Consider the following 19,939-nt stretch of genomic DNA (forward strand, 5'->3'; position numbering starts at 1 on the left):
AGCAGAATAGGCATATTAATATTTTAATTGAATTGTCCTATAGCCAAAGGATTTCAATTACACAAAATAATAACCAGCCACAAAAAATCCTCTCTTGCATAAGAAAGTCCTCCATTTTGTAAATGGTTTATAATCAGAAAAACAATTATATTAGCCAAAGCAATTGAATTGATTTTGTGAGAATGTTTCAATAGTTCTTAGCATTTAGCCCCATGCAGACCAAATTTATCATGGAGAGAGGTTTTTGTGGAAGTTAAGCCTTTGAATAACATGGTATATAGATTTGAAAACTCTATAAACTCTCCAAGACCGGCAACCTTTAGCATTACCTATTTGTGACTGGGCCACCATCGTTGACTTCCGATCACAAAGTGGAGAAAACGGAAGCCCTAATTCAGCTTCTTTATCTCCCTGGAGAAAGGAAAGATCATTTGTAGACTCAAGTTGGAGAAGCTCAAAGAAGGAACAACCTAGATAAAAAGCCTAAACAAGGTACACCTTTCATTTCTTAATTCATATTTAAAAAATAAAATCAGCAGCTGTAGTCCAAGTATATATAATTTAACCCAGAAGTTCTCCTTTAGGGAGCATTAAAAGGGGCAAACACACACACACACGAACATTTTCAGTGCTCTGAATCTCTGCTGAGGATTTACAACCTCCTGATCGTAAAGTGACAGACCTTTATTCTTTGGAATTTTCTAAAGTCACCTTAAAATATTCATTTCAATGTATTATTTGGCATTTAATTAGATACAGCTCATGGATTTTTCTGCCCTTCTTTTCTGTTAAATGCCAAATACATCAGTAGATCTGTAGAATCAAGGCCTTGCGATCGGACTTCTTTTTGTAATAACCATAGTATGAGCATTTTTTGAAACATCTTTCATTATCCAAGTTCTCTTGAATTCCTGGCAGCAAACTATAAATAACGTCTTCAGCATTCTTATATCTTGCATGCATAATTTTATCTTAATGTATACTTCTCAAAGAAAATGAAAAACTCAATAATTTTTTTTTTATTTGATCTCATCTAAAGTACATTAGTTGAGCACGTATGTGAAAGAATTACATTTACGTTTGGGTTTAACACCTTAAAATGAATTAGATTTCCATCTCCTAGAGTTAAAGAAGACTGCTGTGGGCAAAGCTTTATTATCACAAGGTTTATCAAACATTTGTTCTACCCTTTGCATTCAAGGTGACATGCTTACTGCAGAAACATTGCATTCAAGGTGACATGCTTACCACAGAACATTTGTTCATTTCAATTGTCTGTCCATTTAAGAGAATGCGTTAGACTCTACTTTCTCCTAAGCTTTTTGTTGTATATCTTCATGCCTTCACAGCAGCCTTTCTTAGTCCAAAATTTAGGACACATGGCCAGGTTCCAAAATTGGGAAGAAGGTGGAGGGACTTCACTTTTACTTGGTGGAGGAGCTCATGCAAAAATGCAACAATCTCCTCAGAAAATGAAATATTGAGTTGCTCTGCAACTTGACAACTTGACTACTTGGTGTATACCCAGAAGAACTGAAAGCAGTGAACAAACAGACATTTGCACATCAATGTTCATAGTGACATTACTCACAACTACAAAAAGATGAAAACAATCCAAGTGTCCATCAACAGATGAGTGGATAAACAAAATGTGGTATATACATACAAAGGAATGTTATGCAGCAATAAGAAGGAATGAGGTCCTGAAGTACGGGACAATATGGATGAAACTTTAGCATTTAGCCTCACGTAGATCAAATGTATCACGGAGTGAGGTTTTTGTGGAAGTTAAGCCTTTGAATAACACTGTATATACATTTGAAAACTCAAAAGCAATCTACTCTGAGTGAAATAAGCCAGACAAAAATGTTACATATTGTGTAACTTATAAAATGAACCGTTTAGAAAATGTAAACTCAAGAGTCTTAAAAGAATATAGAGATAGAAGCTAGAAAAGCAGGAGTGGTTACCCACAGATTTGTTAACGAGGTTGGTCTCAAATGTGTGGGAATGGATAGAGGTGATGGTAGTTTGTTATGGATTATAATAGTGCCTAGTGAAGGTGGCTATTGAAAGGAGTTGTCTAAAGTCATATATCTCACTGATTTACACTACAAATAAATACACATTTTTGCACAAACTACTTCAAAAGTATGACACTTGTACAAAGTTAATAATAGATTGGTATATAGGAAAATTTACCTATCACATGCTATGGGCTATATTAAACAGCAGTAACTTACTAGTATTACACCAATAATAGGGGTAAATAATTGGGGGGGGGGACAAGAGATATGAGTGTTTTGGGTTTTCTTTTTTGTGTGGCTGTGTCCATCTGTTATTTGTCTCTTTAGAGCAATGAAACTTGTCTAAAATTGAGGGTGAGACGTTGATTGTATACTTTGGATAGAATATATGGTATGTGAAAATATCTCAACAAAAACTGCAGATTCAAAAAATAAATAAACAGAAAGATACAAGTGCTGGGGAAGATGTGGAGAAAGAAAGGTCTATCTATTCAATGTTAGTAGAGAAATAAAATGGGGCAGCTTTTCCTGGGAGTTCCACAGGAACAGTTCCACAGGAAGCTTAAATATAGGGTCACTTGAGAATTAGGCAGTCCAGTTACTAGGAATATTCTTGGAAGAACTGAAGGCAGGGACGTGAACAGATATAAACAATGTTTATGACAGCATTATTCACAATAGCCAATGGATGGAGGTGGCTGAAAAGTCCATCGATGGAAGAGCAGAAGGGCTAGCTGTGAAATAGTCATATGATGGAATACTGTAGGGCTACAGAAAGGAATGAAGTCATGAGGCATGCAAAGAGGTGAATGAAATTTAAGGACGTTATATTGAGCAAACTAAGCCAGAAACAAAAAGACAAATATTGTATGGTCTCATTTAGAAAATGCTATCAAGAAACTTAGGGCCTGGATTGTAAACTTTTACAGCAGTCACATTTATCCCTGAGTTTTAACTGTTATTTCTAAATTCTGTGATGCTGTGCTGTCAGCAGTATCTTACTATTATCACTCCAATAACAGGGATAAATAATTGGGGGTGGGGGGAAGGGACATGGATGTTTTGTGTATAACTTGGTAGTTTCCTGGATCTATGGGTACCTGTGTGATACCTAGACTCAGAGTTAGAGTTGTACAGCTCTGAAAATCAGCATTACACCATACAGCAACTGTTAAAGAAGATGAAAAAGAGATCAGACTTCAATTGCAGATATGAATGAAGTTGATCTAGTTGGGACTAAGGCAAATTAGAATACAGAGTAAAGGATGATATTGTCTGCATTTTAAAACTTCAATTTCTGTGTGAGACCAAAGGAAGAGATGTTTATTTTGCCAAAAATTTCTATTTTCTGTAGCACACTATCTGACATAACCCATCTGGCCAGTTTATTTAATCAACCTTAATACATTTCCTAATCTTTGAGCCTGGACTAGAGAATGAGATCTGGCTATTCTGTATAGCTTAAGGTAATACCATGATACATTCCAGAGTATTGGGGGATGAATAATATAAAAGTATATGCAAAATCCCTTAAAGGCCTGGAGAAAAAATATGGAACTATTTAACTTTCCCACCATGAAAACTCCTGATATTCTCTCCGCATTTGGGACTTCTATTTTAATAAGCCAAGCCCTTGATCTTGAGACTGGCCCTTATGAAATTTATTTCTGTAAGAGTGAATCTAAACCTACTTATGAACATACCTAAGAGTCACCCCCAGAGGGCCTCTTTTGTTGCTCAGATGTGGCCGTTCTCGCTAATCCAAACTGTTATATAAACTCATTATCCTTCCCCTACAAGGGACATGACTCCCAGTAATGAGCCTGACCCTGGTATCATGAGATACCAGGATTGAGAATGCCCTCTTGACCAAAAAGGGGAAAAGAAATGTAGCAAAATAAGGTTTCAGTGGCTAAGAGATTCCAAATAAAGTTGAAAGATCATACTGGAAATTATTCTTATGCAAGCTTCAGCCAGATATTGTAAATTACCACGGTATGCCAAGATCCAACTAACAATATTTCTGAACACTAAAGGAAAGCCAGGGCTCTATCTAAAACTTTATGAAAGTTTCACTTATTAAGTTTATTTTTTAGACTCTTAAGGCCTCCAGAATGTTCTGACGCCAGATAAGCCCTGAAACTTAGAAGTACCAGTCTCTCCCAGAATATCAGCCAATTGCATTTCCCTACCCCATAATGTCAGCACCCTTTTCAACATGAAGAAGTTAGAATAGTCATTTCCCAAATATCCCTGAATATCAACAGAATGATCAAATGAGAGGGAGGAGTTGTAACAGTAAATTAGAATGTAACAAATGATTATGATGAATGATTCATTTTATAGATATTTCTTTTTAGTTCCTAACATATTAGACAGCAAGAAGGAAATACCTGAAATTGTAGAACTATCACCCAAACTATACTTTGAAATTGCTCTATATCTGCTTGTTCAACTGTACTTTGAAATTTATCACTTCTTGGCATATATGTTATATTTAACAATAAAAAATGTCTAAAAACATATTATGAGTCACTGAGGCTCAGATGATAGTTAGCATTTTTTTTTTTAGCGATAAAGTATTTTTTAATTTAAAAAATGCACCAACCTGTCTGAGGACTTCACACTTGTACTCTGCTTCCTCTAACACTGTTTCATCATATTCTTCATAACTTGCCAATATATGGCCTTTAAAATTTTTCTTAACAGTGTTTTCTGGTGCATGCCCCCTAAGGCATACCTCTGATTAAAGGGTTATACGGGGAAATTCTGAAATCATAATGGCTCTGGAAAATCTAGATAGGGTCACTAAAGGAGCAGACAAGGTAGCTGCAAAAACAGAACCACTTTACTATATCATGGCATGGGAGAGAAGACAGTAGCAAAAAAATAATCCGCATAATTCCCAACAACCCTATCATTCCTCTAGAGAATAAAAACATCAATTCCATTTGAAATTAATATTTCTGCCCAGCTTAAGGAACAGATAGAAGGCGGTTATTAGAGCCATCAGCCTTGCAGTAAGAGCACGCAGTGTTGACTCATTGCTCTTTGCTGGGCTCTCTGTTGCCCCAGGCGTATCACAGCTTTTGCTGAATTGAATTCTCATCTGCTACCCAATTTTGCCATCTCAGTTTACTCATTTTAGAAATAAAGATGCATAACATTGTCTACCTAGTAGGATAATCTTGAAGTAATCTACATAATTTGCGTGAAGCCTAAGGGTAGTGCCTAATGTTTAGTAAATACTCACAAAATGTTAGCTAATAACAATGACAAAACATAGCATTGCACATTAAAGGTATTTTTGATGTCTAATACTTATCTTGGATGGTGTTGAACCACTGAAAAAGAGGTTAGGTCTTGCTTTGGCATGTTAATGGGGAAGCATTGGCTTTCTTTTTTCTTTTTCTCCTTTCCTTTTTCTAACAAGAAACTGACATAACAGGAATTCTAATTTTGAAAGATTAATTTGTCATCATTGCGTAGGATGGCTTAGGTAGGCTTAAGGAAAACTTGAAGTTTTCTGATGATAAGCAGGATGAGGAATCAATTTTGAACCTATTGCAGATTCCATTTTTAACGTATTGAGAACAAGGTACAAGAATAATAATAACAGCTTATGTTAAAATATAAATAATATTACTATTGTTATTCAGTGGAAATAAAGCTACCAATAGACTTCATGAGAAATGTGATATTGGTGACATTTTATATATGGTAGAGCTAGCTGATCGGCTTTATTGGCAAGATGCTGCTGATATTTTAAGGCTATAAAATAGGTTTATTTGTATAATATATGATCCACTTTGGTTGACCCCAAAATGATAATTTGGGCCTGAAAAAGACAGTGCATTACTTTTCCTTCCATATAATAAATTTTCTGGAATGCTGGATGGCAACATTATTGTTATGGTGTTCAGGCATATGGCACACTTATGCAGGGCTGACCTTTCTGTACATAGGATGAGAGATTTGATTTAATCTTTTACATGCTTCCTATACCTCACAACTGATTTAGAATATTACACTTTCACAGCTAAAGCACACTCAATGCTAAAGTGTATTAGTTTTTAAATCAACTTATAAATATTTCAAAATGTTATTTATTTCTTAGGGTGAATGTAAGGATCAGTAGGAGTATGAGGGAACCAGCAACCTAATAGGACAAAGTGGGTACCATTAAGGGTGAGGGAAAAAGATATGCAAAGTTAGGGTCCCTGCATATAAATTTGATCAATTTTACAATTTTCCTTATTCTATCCCTGAATTGGACACATTTACTTTCCACCAACTTGAAGTCATGGGTCAGAGCAACAGGCATTTTGTAAGATAAACAGCTCATATTTTCTTTGGGGGTTGTGTTTCATTCGAAGATGCTGCCTGCAGGAGACCAAACACTTCTACTAAACTCATTAATCAATCAAATGCCACTCAATTATGCCCGTGGGTCTGGAAAATCTAGATAGGGTCACTAAAGGAGTAGACAGTGTGCCAAGTGAAAGCAGAGAAAGTGGTCCCATCAAATCCAAACACAACACACTGTGCTTAGGCCTGACAGCTGTTTTAGCAATTCCCTTGGATATTGTTGAGGTTTCTTCTTTAAAAGGCCTTGACAAAGACCTAATAATTGTTTTTATGCTTTCCCAGCACTGCAACTTGCTCTGAGAGCTGTCAACAAGGTGTCAGTGGTATAACGGCATTTTTTTCTTTGCATTTTTCTCTGAAGCTAAAACAGTTCCTACAGTTCTAAAGAAATAAGGAAGACAGGTGACAGGAAAGTATAGGATTAGAGAGAATCCTCTTGCATTGAGACCTAAGTTTTAGTCCCGGAAGCAACATCAACAACAGACATTTGGGAAGCCCCTGACCACTGCCTTTGGGGCACTATGGGGAACAGAAAGGGGCTGCACGAAGTTTAGCCTTCGTTGGACAACTTATTTAAATGGTTTAGGCCATCTAATTACCTTCTTTTATTCCTTCTAAAGATGGAGCCTCCTAAATCTTAAGAAAGTCACCAGAATTTCTTAAATGTTTAATGATCATTATAGGCAACACATTCACTTTCAATAAAATGTATGATATGGTACAAATATATTTTTGTGAGTGTAATAAATATTTATGGAACATTAGTGCTTCTTGTGTAATCAACATTGATAGCTCTTTTATGAAACTATAAGCTTCAGTTGTACATTTAAGTTACCTTTATATTTTATCCTGACTTATACCTCAGTGTCTTTACATTTATGAATTTTTTTTGATGCCTGATCCTTCACAAAGAATGTGTTAACCAAAGATATTTTTAGTCCCATGGAAAATACCATCTATTTGGAAATAATGTACTTTATACTTCTTGTAGCAACACTGAAAATAGAGGAAACTGACCATATAAAATATAAGGCAAAATAATGATTTTGACCATCCCTTCCAAATGACTTGTTTTCCAATTATTTTTTTCTCCTAGGCTGACAAGGTAATACTTATTGGTAAATGTAGATTTTGATCAGATGTAGATTTTTCAAAAATGTATCACAAAACACCTAGTTGAAGAAGGGACAATTCACTTAGTTATTGGGTTTATGTAGTGTAATGATATGAACAATTTTTAATGGAATTGACTATTTTATCTAACTGTATTCATTTCCTCTTATCTTGCCATCATGATATTCTGTTCAAGAGAATAAGAGCAACAATCTGTCTTCCTTTACTCATGGTTATTTTCTTGGCTAGTACCTCTATCTCTGATCTCTCAGTCATAGTTGAAATGAATGGAGCAGCTTCCAAATCACCCATTAGAGTTAGAGGGCAGAAGCAAATGTGTTGACTTCTGCAAACACACCAAAAGAGGACATTAATCATATTGATGAATTTTGCAAACTGCCCTGAAATAGGCCTTGGAGAAGAGGAAATACCCCACCTCCTTCACCATCAGCTGTTTATTTAACAGCTAAAAAGAGAGTTTCTCAGGACAGCAAATTCTGGACACAATTCTGATCTCCTCTCACAGCAACTTCCCATGACTTCAGAGGTGAATCTAAAGTAATTATGCCAACAATTAAGGAACGCTGATGACGTTTCCAAGGATGATACAACTAGCTGGATGTACAGTGCTTTGTCCTCTAGAAAAACATGATATTTCAGCAACTAGATGGCTGTAAGCCCATGTGTTAGTATAAATGAGCTCAGTAAATATGTTAATAAGAAATTGATTAAGAAATCAGCACACGCCCAAATTCCTCTGGATACGTACACACGCAACCTTATCTAGTTAATCTCGAAAGTTCCAAATACCAGCTACTTCATTTTAGTACTTCTTTCTGATGTTTTTGAATTTATATCCAGTCTTAGTCCAGTTTTGTTCTTAAACCTGTTGAATAAATTCCAAGTCTAGTGCTATATTCGGCAAGGCAAAAGGAAAAATACTTCTCTTAATTGGCGACTTATTGACCATCATGGCTGCAGTGGTAATGTGTTTTAAGACTGCCAAGATCCTTTGATGTTCTACCTTAAGTGTCCTTGGAATATCATAACATTTCATAACCATTGGTTCTCTGAAACTCTATCTTTGAAAAATACAAATCTTGAAACAGACCAGGAGATTAACAAATAATACCAGTTCCTCAAATTTGTAACATGATGCATAGCTGCAAAGCCCCATCCCGTTCATTCTGTCATTTTGTTCCTTACAACCATCCTGAGGAGGAGGTAGAATGGGGACAACTGCCCCTTGCTACAGATAAGAAATTGAAATGCAGAGATTTTAAGACATCCCCACGATTGTGGCAAAGATGGAAAGCTAGGGCTAACATTGGGATGTTTGAAATCAAGTCCAATATCTCTCAACATTGTATTATTAGGCTCTCCAATGCTGCCAAAAATATTAAAAATATTTTCTTTAAGAAGAAACACAATGTTTTTATATATACTGCACTAATGAGTTCTGGACAGACCTGGTCTGAGTTTCTTCAAATTGTCTAGCACAGCCAATGAATCATATTTTCCGGTTTTTAGATTCTTTATTCCTTCCTAATGAATGCAGGAATATATGTGCAAATTGCCTCCCAGAAGGACTGTTTTGACTTTCTGAGATGTAAAACTCCAGGTACCTAGGCCAGATGCATAGTAAAAAGGAATCCATCAGCACTGCGAGTTCTTCAAATCACTAGTTTCACACCTGGTCATGGGAGGGGATGCACAAGGATAAGAAACACATGCAAGGACCATCGTCGTCCTGCCAATTTCTAGGACAGCCACACAGATACACAGTTCTAGCTACATAGCTTGTTAAGGCAAATGCATTCAAAGCATACACCGATAAGTTTCAGGTTCAGGTGTGGTAGACACCCCAAAAGGGATAAAATATGTGCTATGGCTAAGAATAAATAAGGATACTATGAGACTCATTTAGTTGGTTGAATGCATAAAAACATTTTAACTGGTGGAATCAATATATTTTAGCATAAGTCACATAAAGATAAATATGTTCTGCTTTTAAAACATACTTGTTGACGGTGCAAATACTCATTTTGGCCTTTAACTCTATATTTTCCTATATATATTTCTGAAGAGGATTTGAAGGTCACTCACTTTTAGAAATTCAGAAACTGAGAAATGATATTGCAATATAAGTTCAAGTTCTAAATCAGTTTAGTATAATCTGAGAAGATTTTTATAGTTGAAGAGATGAGGCAGTGACCACCAAGATAATTTAATTATTTCACAGCCCATATTAACATTACATAATGCATTTTGCTTTCCTTTGGGCTGTAACTTTCTGTCACATATATTAAAGACATTCAAGCAAAGACTGTCCACTTCTGAACATATCTGGAGTACAGAAATGCTTGAGTCACTGCCCACCAAGAGTCCCTTAACAAAACAAAATAAAACAACCCAACATTTCCTTTTATTCTAAGCACAATCTGAGAAATGCAGATGACAAAATCTCTAGGTATCATGAGGCTATACTAATGCCAAGACACGACCTTATATGCCGGTGTGTCTTAACTTGTATTATTTATATATCTAAGCCACCGTTTACCAGGCCCTGAGAATGCCGAAGAGACTGCCTTACAGAACAACTTCCCTTCTACCCTTAAATTCGCTGCATACTGGACACTTCACTTCTAGCATCAGTCACTTTTCTAGAAAATTCAAGAATAAGGTAGTGAACTTGAAAAACACATGGACTCAATTTCATTCATTTCATTACTTCCATGATTCTATAATGTATTCCTTATCTGGTTTGAAGTCAGTAAAATAAAGGAATAATACAAGTCATCATTCAGAGATATGATATTTATTTTCAAGAGCCTCCTGGAATTATTAGAGGTTTTTTTTTTTTTTTCCAACCCCTAAATCGTCTTAGGGTAATTTTTATTTATGTCATTAATGAGGTTCCTTTTTTCTGATACTCTCTTTTTAAAAATTGATATTAAGTGTATGTACAGATCTTAAGCATACAAATCACATTAATACCTGTATAACATTCAGTCATGACTTAGAACAGTTCCATCACTCTAGAAAGTTGCCTTAACACCTTTCGGTGATTTCCCCACCCTCTGTAGACACGCACTGTACTGATTTCTATCACCTTAGATTAATTTTGTCAGTTTCTGAACTTCATATAAATGAAATCACAGTCAGCATTTTTATATGTATTAATTTTTTTATATAATTAGTCCATTTAAAAATAATTGCATATTGTAATTCTTAAAATAAAAATAATTACATGATATTCCACTGAATAACTATGGCTTTATAGAGCCATTTCTATTTTTGATGGACACTTGGGCTATTTCTGGTTTGGGGTTATTCTAAGAGATACTGTTATGACCACTCCTATATAAGATATTTCATGGGCATAAGCACTACTTTATCTTAGTGATAGACCTCTGTATGGAAATGCTGCATTGAGGGGCTATTACCTTTAACTTTAATTAACATTAGTGGGAATGCTGCATTGCAGGGGTTATGAAATTTAACTTCAGTTGTCAAATAGTAGCCCAATAGTTTGCAGAGTGGTTGTAATGATTTGTATTCCTACCAGCAATGTATGATAGTTTCAGTTATTTCATATCCTCCGTAACACCTGATATTGGCAGTCCTGCCCATTTTAACCTTTCTGGTAGGGATGGTGTAATTCCTCATTGTGGTTTTAATGTACATTTCTTTGATTGCTAGTGATGGTGAACATACTTTTACCTGTATTCTTATTTGCATATTTTCTCTAATGAGGCATCTGATCAAATTTGGTTGATCTTCTCTTTATTATGGATTTGTAGGAATTGTTTATGCAAGAATTCTTTGGTCAGATTTTGTATTACAAATATTTTTCTTAATTTATGGCTTGGCTTTTATTAGTGGCATATTTGGAAAAGCAGAAAATTTTCATTTTAATTTTGATTACTTTATGAATTTCTTCTTTTATTGTTAGTACTTTATGTGGTCATAAAAGAATTTGTGTAAGATTGGCATTGTTTCTTCTTGAAAAGTTTGGAAATTTACCAGTGAGGCCATCTGGGCCTGGAATTTTCTTCATAGGAAGAATTTAAATTACAAATTCAAATTTTTAATAGATGCATGGATAGATTTTCAATTTTTTCTTGTCTTATTTTGAGAATCTTCCCATTTCATCTAATGTCAAGTTTGTCGGTATTAAGTAATGCTTAATATTTCTTAACCTTTTGATGTATGTAGGATCTACAATAATATTCCCTTTTCCATTTAAAATTTGTTTTTTTTTCCTTTTCAATCCTGTTAGAGGTTTATCCATTTATTAATGTTTCAAACAATTGACTGTTGTCTTAAGTTTTGCTATTGTTTGTTCTAATTCATTGATTTCTGTCTTTATCTCTATCAATCTGCTTTTGGTTTAATTTGCTTAACTTCTCCTAGCTTCTTAAGTTGAAAACATTGATCACTGATTTTATACTTTTTTTCTTTTCTGATACATGCATTTAAAGCTATAAAATTTCCTCCAAACACTGTTATAGCTATATTCCATAAACTTTCATGCATTGTAATTTTATGATTGTTAAATTTGAAATATTTAAAAATTTTTCTTAACCTAAGAAAAGTTATTTTATCTCTTTATGTTTCTCTCTAAAATGAGAAATGTGTCCCTAATAATCTCCAAGGGGTCTTTATATTTACTATTTTCTATTAATTGGTTGATTATATTCAATTATAATTATTAATTGGCCATAGTAGAGTTGGCCCTTAGAATTTGACAGATTTTAACTTTTGATCCACTATTTTAACACAAAATATATTAAAATATTTTTCCAAGACATTTCAGTATGAAAATACTTGAATATGAAAGGTGCTGCTTAGTAACTTGCTCTAGGAGTATGCAAGCCTAGTTAAAAGTGAAACCATATATCATATTCATGGACAATGAGAGACAAAAACCATAGTCACCTAAATATAGTAATATAAGAGGGGCTTATGTCTTTAGGATAGGTATAAAATCAAAGATAAGACATTAAGAATAAAGAACACTACTGAGAAGTAAAAAATGTGAAATTACAGAAGAAAAAAAAAAGAGAGAGAGAAGAGCTTCTCTAAGTGGGATACCATAGAGAAAAAAATATATTTCCTGGCCATTACCATATCCAGGCTTGCTTTCTCAGATAGCAACCAATTTTTTAGTTGGACATGTCCACCTAGCTAAAAACTACATTTCTTAACCCCTGTTGCAGCTAAGCTGAATCGTGGCTAACAGGATGTCTGCAGAAGTGTTATATACCCTCCCCTTTCCCTGGTTAAACTACTTGCTATCTCTGCTCTAGGACTTACAGTAGCAGATCACAACACTAATTGGATTCTTTCTTCTCTGTGAGTGGCATCTGAGATACAAGACTTGACGCTACGTAAAATACGTATCATACTAATCTAGGACTATTTAATACATTTTTTTTCTGAAAAATTAATAAATTCTGCTTAAACCCACAAGAATGTGTTGTGGTCAATTGATAATTTCTGTAATGGGGAGCCTGGTAAGCCACAGGCCCTGGGTTCTGCACAGGGAAGGTGTCTGCTAATATGTTCCAAAAACATTTGCACAGGGTGTAAGAGAGGCACCTGTCGGAAAAATTCCTCCATCAGGGCCATGGTCCACCGGTGGTGCAGTTTCCAGTGCTTGGCTGGGTGGCTGATGTCTGCTGCATGGAGAATCAGGGACATGGCTTTGGCTCTGTCAATCCTGGCAAACCAAGGACAAGCTCAAATTATTAGAACAAAGCAACCAATTGCAGTCTTTCCCCAGTCCAAGCCCACAGAACTTCACAATGACAGAAGACAATAACTTACCCTTCAGGCTGCTGCAAACTGCTTCTTATGGTTTTTATTTGCTGGAAGTGACCTGACATGTCTGTGGATAAAACCATTTCAATCACTAGGTTCCGGAGATCCCTGTGGGGTCATCGAAAGGACAAAAGGTTCATTTGACACTTGATTATTCTGCAGCGGAACATTTCCTCAAATATCAACAATTACAGTTTCTTTTTCTTGATGGATATGAACACAATAGAAGGTACTTTTATTTACTGTAAAAGTGCTCACACAAGTTTGACAGTATTTCATCTTATAACCCTTGTGGGTTTAGGAAGCAATCTAGAGACTTACCTGAGAATGATGCTCTTTGCATCTCCTTGTAAAAACTAGATGCTTCTCCCCTTATCACTCCTAACCCCTCTCCCTACTCATAATTCCCTAATATTATTTTTCTACCTGAAGGGATCATAAGTCATTTTAAAAGAAAACTATTCTAAATATAGTATTTACATGTTTTGAAGGAAAACATAACCCCATGTGACTTGAGACCATTCTAAATCCGTGAGGTCAACAAAACTGAAAGTCTCCGGGTCTGAGGAAAGAAGGACAAGAGAAACACAGAATCTCAACACCCTCCCTTCTCCTTCCTCATTTTGTACCTTATCAATAACATTACTATTAATAAAACCACTACCACATATTCAGTATTCATTCATTCCAGGTACTGTTGTAGGTGCTTTAAACATATTAAGACATTTAGTTCTCACAACAACCCACTGAGAGAGTACCGTTTCCCTAGGGAGACTGAGTGGTTTGCCCAGTCACACAGCCAGCTTTTGACAGGGACAAGATTCAACCCCAAGATTTCCCACACCCAAAGCTAACACCAGGACCACTCCATTGTCCCTACTCTGCATCACAAGCAACCCAGAAAAGCCAGGATGCCAAGGTGAGTGGGAATTTTCCGTTTAATTAGATGGGACCTGAACCCTGTATATCTTAGAGTACTTATGAAAATTTTGACAAGGGAACTGTAAATGTGGTGAACATATCACAAAGCCTGTGCATGAAGAACCATTCTCACGCCAAGTAGTAGGAATCACTCCAGCAAAAGTTTGCATGTTCCTCAATTTATTGTTTGCTCCGTATATATAGGTAATAAAAACAACCACTTAAACTGGAAGCCATATTTTGTTTTCATTCTGCGGTACTGCTGAAGAGAGCTAATGTGTACAGTAGAGTAAGTTCAATTAAAGGTGTGGGTAAACTTGAATTATGATCCTGTTTCAAAGATAGTTTTCCTAAAGACTGTATGATTGAATGATTTGTTTTAAAAATAATTAATATTGGAAGTACTTGCTGAAAATTATGGGGTACTCAATGGATTTAATTCTAATATGGGAGCCATGAGAAAGCAATATTCTGCTTTTGCTGTTTATGATACTGGACAGGTTGTATAGAATACTTGGACTCACATATTAAAGAAAGGGAAGCCAGTAAAGATAGTTGATAAGATTAATCTCAATTGTAGCTGTTTATATTATTACAGATCCATATTCCAATAGCAACTGAGTCAAATTATTCATGTTAACTAAAGAAAATGAGACTAAAGTTATATGAACGCTATAAGAATGTATTGACTACATCATGTACGTTGTAATCAGTAAATGCTAAATATTATTAAAAACTGGTTAATGATATATCAATAAACTAGGAAAATAGTATACAAGGGAAATGCTGCTTGATTTCTGAACTTTCTTGCCAAACTTTTTTTACCTATTTCATTTATTGTTACTTACAAAAGGTATTTTATAAAACAAGCAGACAGGAAAATAGAAAACCTAGAAGCCTTCTTTTGAGAAGATATCCATATTTTCATTTTTGGTAAAATGTTATCAAGGTTATATAGAAAATAGATCTTTTGTAGCTTTTTCAAAACAATGGCTCTAGTAAATTCAACAATTTACATGATATGTAGGATATCTGGTAAGACAATTTTATAAAAACCATTCAGTTAGGTCAACTCTGGGAAGTTACTAAACAGAGTTTACAGAATATTAAAGTAGTGAATTATTAGAACAAAACATTAAAAATGTTAAAGAAAAAATGTGATAAATGAAATCACATTGATATAGCAAAAGAATCAACACAGAGAAAGACAAAGGTAAATTACAAGGAATAAAAATAGAAATTAATATATTATGAATGTTACCTCTGGGAGTGATAATCACCGATGAAAAAATGAACTGTCATTCTAGATGCAAACAATCTCTTTCTTGGACTTTTGGAAGTATCTTCTATTTGGGATATTTGGAAACAACCCCACTTTTCTACCTTCTGTTCTCTACAAACCAGTCAAGAAAGGTCCCTTGAAAATCTTTTCACAATCAGATTTTGGCCTTCCTTGGCTTGATACTCTCTAGAGCCACCATGTCGTCTAGAAGGAAATTCAGGGCGGGAACCGTGTTGCCCAAACTAAGTGACTCCTTCGCCATCCTCTCCCCAGCTTTGAGCCTTTTCTGCAGTTGCAAAAGTGAGTCCACATCTCTGGGACTGGCCTTGAAACACCTGGAAGCTTTTAACATTTGGAAGAGTGGCCATGGGAGATGAGGGCTTGTTACAAGCCCTGAACCTACCGTGCATGTCTAAAAGCAGAAAGATGAAGCTCTTGACCCCATGTCATTTCACATCACTTTTTTTTGGACACTTTTTTTTTTTACCTTTTCTTTGTAAAGCTTTGACATCTGCATCTGAATGGGAACCTTGCTCAGTTCGCTGACTTCTAACATCTTTTTTAAAGGCAAGGCAGCCCTAAACTTGGAGTCTTGGGCAAGAGGCAATGCCAAATAGCCCAGTTTTGCTGAGTGTACCTTTTCAGAAAAGAATTGTTAAAGTCCCCAAGGAAATATAATGTGAGGCAGCTGCTGTCAGATTACTGAACTGAATTCTGGCCAGTGATGACACCCACTTTTGAGGAGAACAGTCAGCTCCGTGGGATGAACAAGGTTGAAGGGACGGGGGTGTGGGGACAAAGAAAAGCTGCCCCCGGGGGCCTGTGGGGCCACCTCTTCTCAGCCCAGCTTCAGGGCAGGTTTCCCTGCAGCAGTCCGTACACCTGACCCTAATGTAAAGTGTTTGGTCCAGAACCTTCCAATCTATGATAGAGCATGCTTCTTATGACATATAATAGCCATTTACTTTGCAATGCATTTACTCATGGTGCCAGAAATCAAGAAAAAAAAATTATATCACACAGTGATTTAGCTATACATGACTAACAGGCAGACTTGCTTTTCCTCAAATTGAAACCAAATGCTAGGTATTTCACTTTTGTAACTGAGAGGTAAGGATTTAAGGGATGATTATGATTATTGAATCATTATATAGATATTCCTTTTTTTTTTTTAACCTTCTGGTATATTAGAGTAGACAGAGGGCAATATCTGAAATCTCTGAACTGTAATCCAGCTGCCTTGATCTCTGATAATGACTGTACGGCCTTTTCCTTTTGCCCTTCTGACTGTAAAAACCTTGTGAGCAACCCTAACTAGTACCCATTTTATCCAGTCTTAGCGTCTCATGATCACTAAAGACAGCCCCTAATGTTTATTAATGAAGGACTCTGGGTCAGCTCAGAACTAATCCACCCCAATTCCAAAGTTATCTTGATAACCAAAGCTGGATCTAACCAAAATAAACCCGCCTGACATGCACAGTAGCTTAGACTTCAACCTATAAATGACCTATGCTTCATTTTAATCCTAAAAATCATACCCATCATCAAATTAAGGCTGCTATTTTCTTACATGCATTCTGTGACTAAGCATGTAATCAATCTGCACGTCCACAATAATCACATCACCTCTAATTACATCACCTAGAGCAATTGTGTTCATTATCCTAAAACCTGCCCATCTTTTTTTTTTTCACATGGGCAGGCACCAGAAATCGAACCCGGTCCAGCGCACAACAGGCAAGAACTCTGCCTGTTGCGCCACCATGGCCTGCCCCCTGCCTATCTTTTGATACTATAAAACTCTCAGAATTACTACAGCTGTGGGAGACAGAGTTTTAGGCTGATTGACCATCTGATGTTCTGCTTCACACCTAGCAATAAACTCTCTTTTTGAAACTCTGGTGTCTCAGGAATGGGTCATTTGAGTGAATCAGGCAAAGAACTACCCACCACTTTGATCAGTATCGCTTTGAAATCCTCTAGATACATGGGTGCAGCCTAGACAGAACAGATGTGGGTGTGACACCTAAAGTCCATGAGCCTGAAAAGTTGGCATGTTCATTCTTAGAAAATCCTGGGTGCCTTGTGCTTACAAGGTCTCCCATTGCCCCACTGGTATGATGTAGAGGCAGGTGCTCCTGCAGAAGTACCTTGAGGATGATTCCCATACCTCCCCACACCTCGGCCTTCGGCTGCTCAAGTGCAATCGGTGAACTTACTGGGTCGGTGGTCCCAGGGAGGGACTCACTACACCTGGGTGATCAGGCAGGCTTATTAAAAAATCAATTAAATAATTTGAAAAATTGTTTACATAATTTGCATAAATGTAAAACAATGATAGTGTCCTCACAAATTCTATTTTGTTTTAGAAAATATTATTGTTTTCATATCAAAATGCTAGTTATGTTAATGTGGAATGGGTTTATTCCTATTTTTAAATGAATTAATAAATATTTTTTTAACATTTTTCAGTTTTGAGAGGCCAAGGACTGAGAATTTTCTACTGTAGAAAATGTACTTGTTGCCCGCACAGCTCTTTCTCCCCACTGTGTTAATTTAGTTCAGCTCACCCAAGCAATAGTGGCTTTGGCAAGAACAAATATTCTCATCCAGAAACGAGCTAGATTTTGGTCCATGCTTCTTGCTAGAGCCCCATAAAACCATCTTCTCTGAGTTAGAACACGCATTTGCAGCCTTCTTGTGCCAAGCATTTTCAAATACAGTTTATGTTAATGGCTCTCTAATTGAGTTTTTTCTATACAGTTTTAATTTCTCAAATGGTAAAGATCAATATGTAGCATATAGATCAAGATGATTTTTAAGATCATGAAGAGGTTTAGAGCTCAAAAAGTGGCTTCTATTGAACTGCTATAAGCAAACTGGAGAATTCACAGGGAATCATAAATGTACAATAAGCTAAATGATATATAATAAAAAATGAAGACAACTAATGATGTTTTCAAAAACAGTACTTTCTGGAGAAAGCAGTTCTCTAATTAAGGGCGCCCTGGAATAAATGGATTTCACTTTTAATTAAATGTATGCACTTGTTTTTGGTCTTTAATTCTTAAGGGAAATTATAAACAAAACAAAACAACTGTTGTTTTATGCATTAATTTTGCATGGGCAGAGCTCAATAGTTTGCCAATTTGTAAGGTTTCTGAATTTCTGTGACATATGATAAATTTCTGTAACATAAAAGGATGATCTGTTTTGTGAGACATACATACATACATATATATATATATATATATATATACACACACATTAGAGGATAAAATACAAAATTTCCATTAGTGGAAGTAAACATTAACGTTAAATTTGGATGGTTTCAAGGCATAAGTTAAGTAAAATGCATCTCCTACTGTCCTTTCTTCCTTATCATCAGCATCTTCTCATAAGAATTGAAAGTGGAAAACATTAGGCATGTGGGATTGAAAGATAAAAATAAAAGATAGCCTGTTAGATTTGACTTTCAGCTAAAAATTGATTTTTTTTAGTATAAGTATGTCATCTCATTTGAGACATACACTCAAAATGTATTCTGTTTATCTGAAATTCAAATTTAATTAGGCATCTTTTATTTTTATTTGCTAAATCTGGCAACTCTATAGTCAAGTGAAAGGGATAATGATGACCAAAATATAAAGAAGGAAGCAGGAAAAGTTATGGTGAGTGCTAGCATTGTATTTTTCCCTACATGGATAAAGTTCCACTATTTCATGTTATTTGTTTTAGGCAAACAGATGCCTTAGGAACACATATAACATTTTCCTCTGCACATTGATCATTTTAACATATTATATGTTTAATGTTCAAATATTCAAATTCTTTATAAAAATGAGCTGCACATATAGAAAAATAAAATATGAAGGAACTGGTATGAGAATAACATTTTGAATTTATATAGGATCACATAGTGGCTAAAAATCGAACACAACCCTATTTCAGAGAGTACCTAATCACATATCCTAAAGTACCTGCTATGTGCTGTGTGGTGTTATACTTGGCTCTGATGCATATTGATGTTGAATTCACCTGGAAATATTTCGGTTCCATGTAACAGAATTTGGGTCCTGAATGAAATCTTCCAGGTCTTAATTCTTCTCAGAATCATCCATTCAACTGCTACTCAGTTTCGCATGGATAAGGCATTGACTTGTATGTTTCCTTCACTTTAATCATATAATTTACCCTCTTCCTGTAATTAAGTTTCCTCTAGGCTTCCTCTGAAACTCACCTCCAGTCATCTTTGGATAAATTTGCCATAATGTTCATTTCTTCTTCTTGCATAAGTCGATAAGCTGCGCTTACATGGTGATTCTCAAGAACGGAGCGATCATTATACAAAATGGCAGCATCTGACCTGAGAATGAAAACACAATGCTCAATATAGAAA

The 19,939-nt window shown here is 35.6% G+C and overlaps 1 protein-coding gene across 14 annotated transcripts in view; it reads right to left on the reverse strand.

The window, feature by feature from the left end:
* Positions 1-19,939, reverse strand: part of PDE1A (phosphodiesterase 1A) — a 371,779-nt gene that overhangs the window by 48,450 nt on the left and 303,390 nt on the right. For all 14 annotated transcript variants that reach the window (XR_013172924.1, XR_013172922.1, XR_013172926.1 and 11 more), the window contains 4 exons: positions 19,781-19,906; positions 13,341-13,442; positions 13,113-13,233; positions 330-411 (listed from right to left, as the gene is read on the reverse strand). Coding sequence is in view for 6 of the 14 variants with exons in the window: in XM_077154369.1 (XP_077010484.1) it covers positions 330-411; positions 13,113-13,233; positions 13,341-13,442; positions 19,781-19,906 (431 nt within the window). In the remaining 8 variants the exon portion in view is untranslated. The remainder of the gene's footprint in view (positions 1-329; positions 412-13,112; positions 13,234-13,340; positions 13,443-19,780; positions 19,907-19,939) is intronic.

Source organism: Tamandua tetradactyla, chromosome 3, assembly GCF_023851605.1.
Source record: "Tamandua tetradactyla isolate mTamTet1 chromosome 3, mTamTet1.pri, whole genome shotgun sequence".
Lineage (NCBI taxonomy): Eukaryota > Metazoa > Chordata > Mammalia > Pilosa > Myrmecophagidae > Tamandua > Tamandua tetradactyla.